We start from the raw sequence: 13,938 nt of genomic DNA, 5'->3' as shown, positions 1-13,938 counted from the left end.
TTAGGATGACAGTTCTCACCTGGATTGCATGCTAGGCTTATTTGAAGAACTTTTAGAAAAATTTCCTTATGTCCTTAACCAAATCCTAGAGATTCTGACTTAATGGGTCCAGAGCTGGGGATGGTCATTTTATTTCATAAAGACAGCCAGTTTTCATGTGCAGCCAGAGTTAAAACTCCCTGTTGTTCACAAAATAACCACTATCATGGGGCACATCTTACTCATTCCCCTAGGCTTTGCAACATTGCTTTGGAATTATGTAAAATTCAAAGACAGTGGAAAATAAATGACTACATCTGTGTTTTTAGCTATGACCACACATCTACAATGGTCAGCTCCACACTGTAATGGTTCTATGAGTTCCCCTTTTATTACCAGCCTGTAAATTATAGTTGCTTTTATTTCATAATTTACTTCCTTACCAAAATCCTGAGGCAGGGCAGTGTACTTTGTATTATGATTGCTTTAGACAAATTTTTCAATTTCCCATCATACTTTTTGCTATATCTTATGTAAAAGAGTTGAGGTCCTACAGTTACAATGTTTTACCTATACATTTATGGCAACATCTTAATGCTTTCCATGGTACTCCAATGACTTAGGAGTAGATTCAAGTTAAGGAGTTGCAGGAGAGTAGACAACTTTACTTTGGATAATAGCACTCTTATCAATACATCTATAGTAAAGTCTCTCAAACCGTAGAGTACTTATACTAAAATGATGCTGGAATATTCAATAAACAATCTACAAGTAACAGAACAGGAGCTGATAATATCAAAGATTGCATTGTGAAGTGCACTGGGTGAAATATATATTAAAACACTTTATTAACAAGGGAGTAAAAACACAGAAGCACAAATGGGTTTTAATTTATTAGAGAGATAAAATTGAACACAATCCTTTTTTAGTCATAGTTTTATAAAATATTAATAAGTAAAACTCTGTCCTGAAAATTTGCACATCCTCTAGTGTGATGAGTTGTTTCTAAGTTTAACCCATTGGCAGGTGCATATTTTTTTCTTGGATTTCCTGGTATCTCAAAGTTAGTTCTTCAAAAGTAACTTAGTTTTGGGAATTACCTTTGAACTTCTGGCCCACAGTATACTGCAATGGCAAATCACATGGTATAAGAGAGGAGAACAGACTTTCAACTTGGATTTTTCAAATTCTGCTCTCTGGGAATTCTCACAGCTGATTGTATTTGGATTCTAGTATGGTCCGAGGCTGATATACCAGAATCGTGTGTACAGGCTTGATTCTGTTCACTATCCCACCAACGGTTCAGAAGGTTACAGCAAGCTTGAAGAGGAGACTTGCAAGCTGAAGCTTGAATGCTCATTACACACCTAGAAGCCACTTCATCATAAAGGGAAACTGAAATTCAGTTGGAACTTTGTGGAAAAAAAAGAAATAAATATATTTGTAAATAAAAGAAAAGGCATAAACTGCTATGGTGATGCTTTGCTTCTTCCTGCCCATTGATAACAGATGATGTCTGTCTTCACAGCACTGTTCAACCTCATCCCAGTGGGACTGCGAGTCGTTGCCATCCAGGGAGTGAAGACAGGGTTGTACATAGCCATGAATGGAGAAGGTTACCTCTACCCATCTGTAAGTGACACGCCAATGACTTTGGCCTGCTGTATAGTGTTGGTAAAGTAACATTAGCAGCAACAAAACCCAAAGATGGGTGTGCATGGATTCTCTTTTCACTTCAGTGTTTGGTTTGGTTTGTGATGCTGTGGGAGCTGCATTTGTTATTCACCAGTGTTGGATCATACAATATAAGCATATTGGAAAGAGTAGCAACCTTAAGTCTTGAAATGTATAGAGAAATGACCTGATTCCCAGAAAATTTGTCTATGTTGAAAGCATTGGTGTTACTACAATCTTTTTATTTCTGTTTAGAAATGGACTTGTTGTGAATACTATCTTAAAAATGGACCAGTTCAACACATTTTCTTTTACATTTATTTTTTAATTGGCTTAATAACTAAATATTTATCAAGTTCAATGTGATGCCACAATCTTTCTCCACACTGAAGATTCAGCTGAGCTCACTAACATATCTGTCATCTCACCAGCATTATTACAGTAAATATATTAAAGTCTTTTTTTTAAGTTTGAAATATACGTATTATTTACTATGCTTGCCACTAAGACTTATTCTTCCAAACTAACCAAAACTTTCTGCTTCATCAACACCTCCCTCTCCCCGTCCTTCTGTGGTAACCAGCTTTTTGGTCCCCATTTCAATGAGACCTTTTTTAAATTCTAAAAACAGTGTATGATCTTGCTTATATGTGGTATCTAAAAGGTTATATTTTAGAAAAGAGACAATTTGAATTCTTAAAGAGAGGGAGCATAGTAATCTTTTTTGTGGATGATATCATCTGTGGATACCAGCCGTCTATATAAAATGGTGTGATATTTTCACATAGACTACATGTCCTCTTGTATACATTAAATCATCTCTAGATTATTAATAATATATAATGTGTTATAGATTCTATGTAAATAGCTGTTATGTATTGTTTAGGGAATAGTGATATGAAAAAGGTCTATACATGTTTAGTGCAGACATTTAAAAATACTTTTGATCTGCTTCGGTGAAACTACAGACACTGAACCAGTAAGTAGAGAGGGCCAAGTACAATTGGTTTAATAGGAATTCAAATAATGTAAATACTTTACTAGGAATGAACAACTGTTTCTAGTGTTGAAATACATATTTCGCACACATCTAAGCTTGACTTTCCCTTTTGTATTTGTATTTATTAGAAGCTAAGCAGTTTCTCTGCTACATAGCCTCCACTGGAACATTTCTCACTTATAAACAGTTTGTAGTCAGGTATGTTGTGTCCACGTGTTACCATACAGTTTGACTTCAGTTCCATTGCAGACCAAAGTATTGAAGATGGCATCAGAAGAGTTTTTCCCACTATTCCTTGCTAATAAGTTGATTAAAATGTAAATGTCTTTAAAATATATTTTCATTTAAGTTTACTTTTCATTTTCATTCAAAGTCTTTGAAAGTTTCTTGTTATCTGGCACTGCCATTCATTAGAAGCACTTAATGCTGAAGTTACCATGTTTAATAAGATCTGACTGAGCTTTGAAACAATGTGGGCAATTGTTCATTTCCAAGAGTTGATCTGTCTTCTACGTTAATACTGCCTGTAATTGCATGTATTCTTTTTCTTAGTGTCTGGAGGGAGGGAGAGAGAGAGAGAGGGTAATCTCATCAGCCTTCCATGGCAGGTGACGTGTTTTTCTCAGCAAATCTGCAAAACCCCGTCACAGGGAAATGAGAGGCAAGCAGAAGATTCCCTTCATAGGGAGCTTAAAAATAACAGAGCTCTTACCTAAGCTCCCTGAAGGGTATTCCTGCACACAGAACTGGGTCTTACATTATGCAAACTTCATGCTGCTGCAGGAGATGAATATGCAACACACTGCAAACAAGATCAAGCTAGAATTTATTATGCTCTATCTAGAAAAATAAGTAGAGAAAAAGATCATTTCTAGTGATGACTCATTTCAGATATAACTCAGTCTTATTGATTTGACATTTGTTCTGTTATTTCTTGTTTATTTTTTCCCAAAAATGATCTTTGAGATGCCTTAAATATCACTAGATATGGTGTCTACCATGGCATCTACTGCATTCTGTTGCTAATTTTGCCACATGGTTGTGCACTGATGTATGTGTTGTTACATGGAATTTATGTTTGCTTTAACATTTTGCTTCTATTGGAGATGCTTTTAATGATTTTTTGGTCAGGTTATAATGTAGCCCATTCCTCTTTAAAGACAAAGCATGACCTCTAGAATATGTGTCTTAGCCTAGAACAAATTCTACTATGTTTAGAGCAGTCAGTAATAACTGAAGCTAGGAAGGGATCCTCCAGTCCAATCTGCGCTTTAAACAGGGCTTCCCTGCTCATGCAGGATTCAGCTCTCCGGAAGCTGCTGTGGGAAACAGCACCTCCAAGTGTAAGTACTGTAGGCTCTTGATGCATTGTCTTCTGATTCTGTGGGTTCTTGGGTTCTGGGCATCCCCTGTGGTGGCTTGGTTCTCTGGCTTACAGATCTTAGTTTCTCTTCTTCCCATCTTTGGCTTTGTGCTCTGAACAGGCTCTGATCCTAGACTTGTTATTTGCCCAGCCTTAGCATATGCATCTTTGCCCAGCTGGGGAACTGGGACCCTTATTATCTTTATTATCTTCCAGGAAAAAACTTAGATAAAAAAGTGAAGCAAGTCTTTCCCTCTACTCTATGTACCACTTATTCCAACTAAATACAGTCTGAACTTTAAATTTTTCAGTGGAAAGACTGTTTATCCATAATTCCTCATTCTATAATAAGTCGGTGCAAGCCTACTACAATAAGAGCATAGAACATATTGTAAAAATTTTTTACTTTATAATCATAGCTAGATTTATATATCAATTGTAGTAGCATGTGTCCATTCTGCCTAGGACTGTTTCAAGGATGAATTAATTCATTTAATTGTCCTAACAATCTTTTAAAATGTAATAAACATAATTAATATAACATAAATAAAGGCACTGATATGTAGATGACTTAAAAGTCTGCCTTAAATCATTCCATGGGATAGATAGGAAAGAAATCCAGAATTTGTGAGTCAACTGATTTCTTAGCTTACATTTTTTTACTATACTGTTTCCATGTGAAACATTTTTCATAATATGCTCTGACATCTATTATAACAAGAAGCTAAAAACACCAAATGGGGCCACCTGGGGAATAAACTTTATTTCAGGACAATCATTAGGAAGTATAATTTTAAATATAATCTGTTTCCTTAGGAGAGTTTCAAATGAAAAGTAAAAATCAAAGGAAATTCTCTGCCTCCCCCAGTTGCCAATAGCTCCTCAGCAAAATGGCTGTGACTAGAGAGTCAGTTTTCTTTGTATATGGGCCCTGATAGGCTGCCCACATTCCCACAGATGGTCCTATACCCATATGTATCCTATCAGCACTAAGTACTCAGTGGATTTAAAAATCCACTGAGCATACCAAGGTGAGCGGGAAAAGCTGTGAGTAGTATAAGCAGAGTTGTAGGAGGAGGAGGGGAGCGTTCAATCAAAATAAATTATATGCATGTATGAAATTCCAAACAATAAAATTTAAAAATAAAAATAAGATCATTACAGTTAATATAGTGCACTTTAAATTGTATTTTTGCTGTTAATTCCTGGTGTCTGTGTGTGCATATATACATGGGAGTACAGGTGCCTACGGAGGCCAGAAGAGGGCATCAAATCCTTTGGAGCTGGAGTTACAGGTGGTTGTGAGCTGCCTGCTGTGGGCACTGGAGACCAAATTTGATTCATCTGCAAAAGCAGCATGTCCTCTTAACTGCTGAGTTATCTTTCTGGCCCCGATTCTTTCCATTAAAAAAAGAAGTGTAGGAAACTATATGCTTTTGGTGGGAGAGGTTTGATAATATATAAATGTTTGACATTTTGAATTTTATTACATTTAACCTTTGAGATTTAAATGACAATCATTATTAACACATCGAAAAACCTTTGAATTCACTCGGTTAAGATTTTTAAATGAAAATTTGAAGTTTTCTAGTCAAGCTCAGATTTAAAGAAAAAGTTAATGGCCATTTAATCAGAGAAAATAAGTGATCTGTTTTAAGTTTTTATTACATTAAAGAAAATTAACTTAGACCTGGAGTGATGACTCAGCACTTAAGAGCACTTGCTGCTGAGGACCAGAGTTCAACTCCCATTACCCACTTCAGTTGGCTTGATGCCAGATCTAGGGGATCAGATCTCCTCTTCTGGCATCCAAGGATACCCACACACATGTACACACACAAACATAAATAGAAAAATAATAAAATAAATCTTAAAAAAGAAAATTAACTTAGTGATTTTTTTTCAATGTTTATTACTGTCTAATATGGGATGGATTTTATTAAAGATCTATAGACAGGGAGCTGAAGTAGTAAAATAGGTCATTCAAAGTGAGTTCTATTCAATGAAATCACACCAGTCAGGGGCTCTAGGTGTGTATTACTCTGTTTAACAGAGTAGCTCTTGCTATCTAAATGAAGATATTCATTGTGTCAGATAATTCTCCCTTAGGGGGACCAAGAATGTTATCTTGACTGAGATGTCAAGAATCACATTCCTACTGCTGAAGGCAGTTGTTGCCTGTGGAAACTTTTCTTCCATGTGACAATAGTGATTTCTTTTGTGGCCATAATGCTTGTAGTGTTATTTGATATGTGTCTCAAGAGATTTAGCATCATAGGAACCATTTGCTTGGAGGTACAATGCAAGCGGCAAGGTCAGCGAACAAAAACTGAAAATATATTGTTCAAGAAGAAGACAGATTAAAACACTGCTTAAGAAAAAAAAAAAGTACGTTTTAACCAACTGAAAGCTACCTATTATGCTGAAAAGAATAGTTGAGTGTTTTGTTTCACCAAACAATTTGACTTTTGAAAGACTAGGAAAATCCCCTGCAGAAAGTCAAGGGCTAGAAAACAAATTCTATATACTAAAGAATAATGTGGAATGAAAGGAAACTATCACTCATCGCTTGAGTAGTAAAAATGAATAATTAAATTCAGTATGTGTCAGCATCTTTTATCAGCATAGGAAAGAACAAAGGGAAAGGAAGGGAGGCAGGAGGGAGGGGCAGAGGGACAGAGGGAGGGAGGAAAGGAAGAGCAGCTGATTGTGCGATTAGCAAAATGAACTTTATTGACATCATGCACAACCAAGTGCAAAGTGACCACTGCCCGTCTCTAACAAGTGTCCATTAATTTAGGAGTTTTAAATTTTGGTTTTAGTCAAATTGATTTTTCTGAATGCTGAGGTAGAAATTTTATATGAAATATAAAAGGATTTACTATTGCTTTCTATAAGGGACAAACATTTATGAGAATTTCATTTTTCATGTGGTCCTGTAAACGTTTCTATTTTGGGGCGCTGGAGAGATGGTTCAGCAGTGAGGAGCACTGACAGTGGCTGCTCTTGCAGAGGACCCGGGTTTGAGTTCCAGCACCTACATGGTGGCTAACAATTATCCATAGCTCCAGTTCCAGGGAATCCAGCGCCCTCTTCTGACCTCCACAGTCATTGCGTGACATGGGTGCATTTACATACAAACAGGCAATACACTCATACACATAAATAAAAGTAATAAAAAATTTTGAATGTTTGTATTTCCCATGCCATACTAAGCGCTAATGTTTCCCTGAAATTATATTTCATCAGAGTCTCCTAACTAGGTGGTCCAAGTGAAGAGAAAACAAATTCCTTTGTCTGTAGATTTTTTTTAAGGACTCACGTAAATGCGCTGGTATAGTGTTTGTGCCTTGAATCAGTCTCTAGATGATGGTGATTCTTGACCTTGGTGGAGACAGCATTGGTGACAATGGGGAGGAAAGTCTTCAGGCGAGATGTGAGGTCTTTAGCTTGGCTATGGTAACAAATTCCTTAATTTTTCTGTATAGAAAGATGCTAAGTACACAAATTAACCTCATTTCCACATATATATTTAATCTGTTTATGAGTCTGGAGACATTTGATGTCTGCCACCCCAAAACTAGGGTACCAGAAAGGATAAGCAATATGCAAAATATATTCAGAGGCATTGTAAGAACCCTGTGGCCACGTGAGAGTGGAGGTGACAAGAGGCATGGCTTCCTTTTGCTTGCTGCTCAGAACAAGGTCAGCTAAGAGGCTTTCCCCTGAGGGAACAAAAGAGAGGAGAGAACTGGTTGATGCAAGATGCTGCCTCAGCTTGGGATGTTTGCACTCAGAACATCCAGTGGATTACAGTCCCTCTGAATGACTGTTTAATAGTGATGAAGTTCCTTTATCCTGGAAGAATGGATCAAGGCTAAGTGCCCTCATAAGAGGGAGGTAAAAGAGACTCTGGTAAGATAGCATATCAGAAGCCTCACCTCTGTAACTCGGAGAGAAAATAGTCCAGATAATACATAATAAGTTCTTTTCCTGAAAGAGATATGGTCCATAAACAAATTAAGTTGGGTCGATCTCTGCAGGGAGGCAGTTGGGAGTGCTGATAATCCACACCTGGCCACAAGTCTGCTCCAGTTAGCACCATGTGAATTGGAATCATGCTGTCTGGGGAAGAGCAGTAACAACTTCCCCGGAAGTACTGCTGCTCCCCCAGGTACGCGGGACCTGGTGGCTCAATGAGGGAAAAATGGAATGTAGGGATCCCAGGGCACCACTGGGAAAGGACTTGCACCCTCCTCACCTCCACACCAGAACCTCAAGGCACAGAGAAGCTGGCAGATCTACAGCTCCCCCGTCTCTGCTCCCCGACAGAGCACCATGTAGAACCTGCTAGTTCCAGGGGATCTTAGAGCTTCACATTCCAACTTGGTGCAGCTGTTCAGAAATTCACTCCATAAATTAGTACTGCTCCCAACCTTGATCAGAGAAGTTTCTTTATGGCTTGGGCATAGGTTAAGACAGAGACTTTTACTAATCAAAATGATGAGAAGTAATTATCGCGTGGTCAGCATTAAGTGGAACATCTGTATCACCCTGCCACCCTACCCCCCTACTTAAGCAAAATTGCAGAAGATGGGGCTGAAAGAATGTAAGAGCTGGAGGAAGAGAAGAGCTGTGAAACGCTGCCTTTTGGGAATCTCATTGTCCTTACACTCAACTCACAGAAGCTGTGCTTACTGCACAAGACCTGCAGATTGAGAGCCCACCAGTGCTGCAGGGTGGATGATGGAGGTCTTATGAGGCCCCACCCTGAGTGGAGGCGCTGTTGGTGGTTTTAAAGTTGCCTGAGAGGGAGAACCTTTTTTCTTTAGTAGTATAGCCTAGCCACTGGTAACTTGCCATACCCCAGTAAACAGCACCCATTCAGGCTCAAGCAACCAACCCTAATCAAAATCAGTGGGTCATGCACACACACAGATATATGAAAGTCAGAGACAGACTTGCTGGGAAGAAGAAGTGGTCAGCAGGAGTAGGAGTGAGATAAAAGGTAATAGGGTTAGTGGGATCATGATGCATTATATACACGTGTGAAATTATCAAAGAATATTTTTTTAATGAAGGGGTAAAGATAAAATTGTTCTGCGACCAATGGTGCTTCATTTCCCTTTATTCCTGCTTGTGTGACAATGATTCAGAAGTGGAATCAGTAGTATCATCATCATGGTAAAGGAAGAAATTAGAAGTAACTTTAGCAAATTACCTTAGGAAAACTTTCTAGTGGCTGGAGATATGGTTCAGTGGTTAAGAACACTGGCTGCTCTTGCAGGGCCCAGGTTCAATTCCCAGCACCTACAAGGTGGCTAACAACTATATGTAACTCCAGTTCTAGGAGATCTGATTCTCTCTTCTGGCTTCCCTGGGCAGTGGACGAAATGGGTGCACTTATATACATGGAGGCAAATACTCATACACATTAAAATAAAAATAATAAAATATTTTTTAAAAAGAAATTCTTCTAGCATATTTTACGTAATCTTTTAATTTGTAGAATTCAAAGAAGCTATTATAGATAAGAGAGCAGATAGTTGGCTTATTTAACTCAGAAACTTGAACTTAATATTACTTTCTTTTTTATGAATTTTTGAAATTTACATATAATAAATATAGCTTGATGGCAGAACTTGAGCTTTTATAAAAGTAATTCTAATAGAGGAGAAGGAAATCTCAGGTGTTCAAGGAGTGTTTCATAGACCTCAGCCTACATAAGGCCTAGTTAGATTGCCTTGTATCTATCCAGGCCTCAGAACATCGACCCAGCAGATTCTGAAGCTGTAACTCCATGAGTTCCCATGCTTTAAGAATCACAAGTCTGATGATCCAGACTGGGCATTTCTAGGGCTGGTGTTTGAAGGAGAATGGCTTGAAGAGCACATGGCTCCATCATTATCTCACCTACCATGGACTCTGAGGGACCTTGCTTGCTATTTAGTATTGATGATGAAGTCAATGATTGATTTGTGACTTGGTTCAAGTCTAATGAAGTGTGGATGGAGAGTCATGAGTAATTCCTACCCTTTCCATTGTCCAAACAAGTTGACCCTTCAAGAGCAAGTTACTGTGACCACTAAATCTGAGGAAGAAAGTAGACTAGGAACCTGAGCTTCCGCTCGAGGAAAACATGGAGATAGACAAGAACTTGGCTTAGACTTCGGAAAATAAAATGAGAAAGAAGTAAGATATTAATTTTTAAATCTAACAGCTGTAATCCTGTGAAACTGATGGTCTACAACATATAAAGCCCAAGGAAGACCTCTGTCTAAAATATCAAATCAGGGCTGCCCGGCACCCGATGAATTAAAGGGTGGAACTAGGCAAGTTAAAGTAAATAAAGTAAAATTCCATATTTCATAAAATACTTAATTTTCTCCAACTCTTCTATGAGGTTGGATTTTGTTTGTATCTGAGCAAGGCAGTCCCACACAAGTCCCATTTCTGGGAAAGAATAGGCTTCCTTCTGAGTCCCTGGGTGATCAGCAAGCTCCTGGTACGTGATGCAAGGGAGGGGCCTCCCTCCGAACTACATTGCCATGTCAGGTCTCCACAGTGGTTTGATTCCATATGGGCCCATCTGTACAACTGTCTCACACATACCAGAAGCCAAACTATCCTCTAAAGCAAACATTAAATGCATATATCACAAAAGCAAACAGATGCAAAAAATATATACAAAAATATTTTATATTAATGTAATTGCTTAAAGTTATACAATGAGAGGTCAAGTTCTTGGTATAGACTGATGAGTTCATTTACTGGCTCGTTTAGCAAACATGTATTCCTTCTTTTGTCTATGAAAGGTCAAATTCTTGGTATAGACTCATGAGTTCATTTACTGGCTCATTCAGCAAACATGCATTGCATTTCTGTCTTTGTAAGCTAGTATGTGGTATGTGCTGAAACTGCAAAGATAAATGAAAACTGATGTCGTCAAATAAAAGTCTCCAATAGTCCAAGGAAAAGGAGTTAGTCATTTTAAGGATGCAGTGGTGAGATGTATCCTAGGAACCCTTGTTTTATCCAGAACCTATCATTCCATGGGCACTTTAGTGCATTTTCTATCATCCTTCAATGGTGATGGAAACACAGGAAGTGTCTGAATAATAGTTCTGATCTGATTTTTATTACACTGAAACAGATTGCCTTTTTTCCCTTCTTTGATTTATTATTTTTTTAATGGGGCTTTTGGCTATTCTAACATTCCCCCCTCTGAAGACGTAGCCCTAAAACCTTTGAAGAACTAGATAAAACCTCCCAAACATTTTCAACATTTTTGGTCTTTGGAACAGAGTATGTTGCTAAGAGGCCCAAGGACAGTGTGACTTTTAGCCAAGAAACTAGCTACTTTTCTACGGGGTCTTTTTACTCTAACTGCCTAGCCAATTCCTACCTCCTATTCTTGTCACATCATCCTCTGAAGAGGTTACCCAAATTGCCAGTAGGGAATTGGGATGCAGACCACTCTGGCTTCTTCCATGCTGAACAGGGATGTAGGGTGAGGCAATTGGAGTAGCCCTTCAGTGGGTCTATCTAAAAGAATCCCAAATTGTATAACCCTTATCTCTAGGGGGAAAAGAAAGTCCTTGAATCATGCATAGGAGATGTGAAAGAGAAGTAAAAGGAAGAATTAGCATTACAAGTTCTAGACAGGGAACTAGAAAAAAAGTCAGAAAAGGGTAATTTTCAAATATTCATATGAGAGTTCATTTGAATTTCTTGACAAAGGCTTCCAAAAGCATCCCTCTATTGGGTTCCTCCTCATTTTTCTTTTGTTTTCCAAGGTTGGACTCTAGAGTGATGGATACAGGATTTGCTTTCAGGTATTTTGATAGCTGTTGGAGTGGTTGGAATCAGCATCAGTTCCCTCTCAAAGGCTTCTAGTTAAGGGGAGAAAACACATTTATCCATCATTTTAGAACAATAGCTAGTTTTCTCCCTTAGCTGCAGGTGGGAACTACAGTCTTGGAGACCAAGATTTGAAGTCTTACATCTGAGCAGCACTTTCTGGCTAGGAACAAAATCATCAATGAGAACTAATTGTCTAAATAACATTTTATATAGGCTTAAGCCTAATGTCTGGGAAGTGTAATCCCTTGAATGCTTAAAGAAATATACTGATGACTTTACTCTTTGGTTATACTTTCCTTTTGGGTGTTTAAGACCATACAGTTTGCCCAAATAAATCAATTTATTTTTACACTTAAGGTCATTTGAGGATCTGTTCCTCAGGGGTCATATGGGCTTGGGAGGAGCCTCTGGCTCCTTTTTTTACCAGTTCCATCTATGTGAAGATAAGTCAAAGGTCCTGCTCAACCATGTCTGGCTTCACTTGGAAATATGAATGAGATGTTTCTGCTGAGTTGATCCACCTCTTTCTGGACACTGGTTCAAATCCATCTAGTGGGGTCTCCATGGCCTCCCTGCACAAGAGGTCAGGTGTCTCACCACAGTTACAGGACATTTTGAGAGATGTTCCATAGTCCCCTGGTACTTAGTCGACCTTGGAGGGCAAGGGGCAAAAACTGTCCTTTAAGTCCCTCTGACCACATTAGTATAGGCCTCAAACTATGGCTGTTAAACATTGAATAAGGTTAGTTCCACCAATCTGGTACTTTTAATTATCATGTGCTAGGTAGATAAGGCTTGGGTAAAAAAACAAATGTTGTTAGATAAACCTTGACTAGATATGTGTTTTGTTCCTCAACTAGTTGACTAAATTATGACCATAGACATTTTTTAATTATTTATTTGATAACCATATAATTAGAAGAAGCATTTCATTACAACAGCATTGACATATTCAATAACAATTTCCAGAGCTAGGATGCATCTCTTTAAAAACGAATCTACTGTTTCATACAGAAAAGCTCATTTTTAATGCAAATAACACTTAGATGTTTGTACATGCGTCTCTAATCTCTATGTATCTGATTATTACTAGTCACAGTCACTTACTTTCTAAGATCCTTGGCACCTGAGCATGAATGTAAAGTCATCAGGTAGATTTCAATGGTAATGTTTTGCACATCTACTAATGATTAAGGAGCAAATTTTTATGCTTTGAAGAATTATTTTTTTTTCTACTTATTTATACACCCACTTCCCAGGTAGCACCCTCCCATAGCCCTCTCCCCACTAGAGCCCTTGTACTCTGATATCCCTGCTACTGTCTGCTGTGTTGTTGGCACCCCAGCCATTCCCCACTACTTGCCCTTCTGGTGAATCTAGTCAGCCAATCTAGAGGTCTTTGTTTTAGGAAGGTCAGCTGTTCCTCATCTAGTAGTAATCACATGTCAATATTCCTTTGGATAAGATTGGGGCTTGCTGTTCATTTTCCCAGTTCTGTGCTGGGTTACTATCTGGGAATCCCTTTGACCACCCTGGCCAACAACTCAAAAGAAGGTATTGCTTGTCTGGCATTTTTGCTTGTTATGTAGCCTTTAGCTATGCATATGGACTCTTGTGAAATTATTTTGTCCCCTTTAATCTTTGGTTATACTTTCCTTTTGGGTGTGTAAGGCCATACAGTTGGTCCAGATAAACAGATTTATTTTTACTCTTAAGGTTGTTTGAGGATCTGTTCCTCAGGGGTCATATGGGCTTGGGAGGAGCCCCTGGCTCCTTTCTTTTACCACTTCCACCTCTGTGAAGATAAATCAAAGGCCCTACTTGACCATGATTGGCTTCGCTTGGAATCATAGAGGAAGTGATTCCTCTGTGTTGACTCTCCTCTTTATAGACTGGACACTGGTTCAACTCCATCTGATGGGGTCTCCTCAGCCTCCTTGATCAAGAGGACAGGTGACCCACCACCATTATAGGACTTTTTGAGAGATGCTCATAGTCCCCTGGAACTAGTCAACCTAGGAGGGCAAGGAGCAAAAAGTGTCCTTTATGTCCCTCTAAC

At 38.5% G+C, this 13,938-nt stretch overlaps 1 protein-coding gene across 2 annotated transcripts in view; it reads left to right on the top strand.

The window, feature by feature from the left end:
* The window catches only part of Fgf14 (fibroblast growth factor 14), a 705,665-nt gene that overhangs the window by 520,749 nt on the left and 170,978 nt on the right, over positions 1 to 13,938 (top strand). For both annotated transcript variants that reach the window (XM_008855149.2, XM_008855151.3), the window contains exon 3: positions 1,508 to 1,611. In XM_008855149.2, coding sequence (XP_008853371.1) covers positions 1,508 to 1,611 — 104 coding nt within the window. The remainder of the gene's footprint in view (positions 1 to 1,507; positions 1,612 to 13,938) is intronic.

Source organism: Nannospalax galili, unplaced genomic scaffold (genome assembly GCF_000622305.1).
Source record: "Nannospalax galili isolate Female #2095 unplaced genomic scaffold, S.galili_v1.0 scaffold287, whole genome shotgun sequence".
NCBI lineage: Eukaryota > Metazoa > Chordata > Mammalia > Rodentia > Spalacidae > Nannospalax > Nannospalax galili.
Note: the sequence above shows the minus strand (reverse complement) of the source record. Positions and strands in the feature narration are given on the sequence as shown.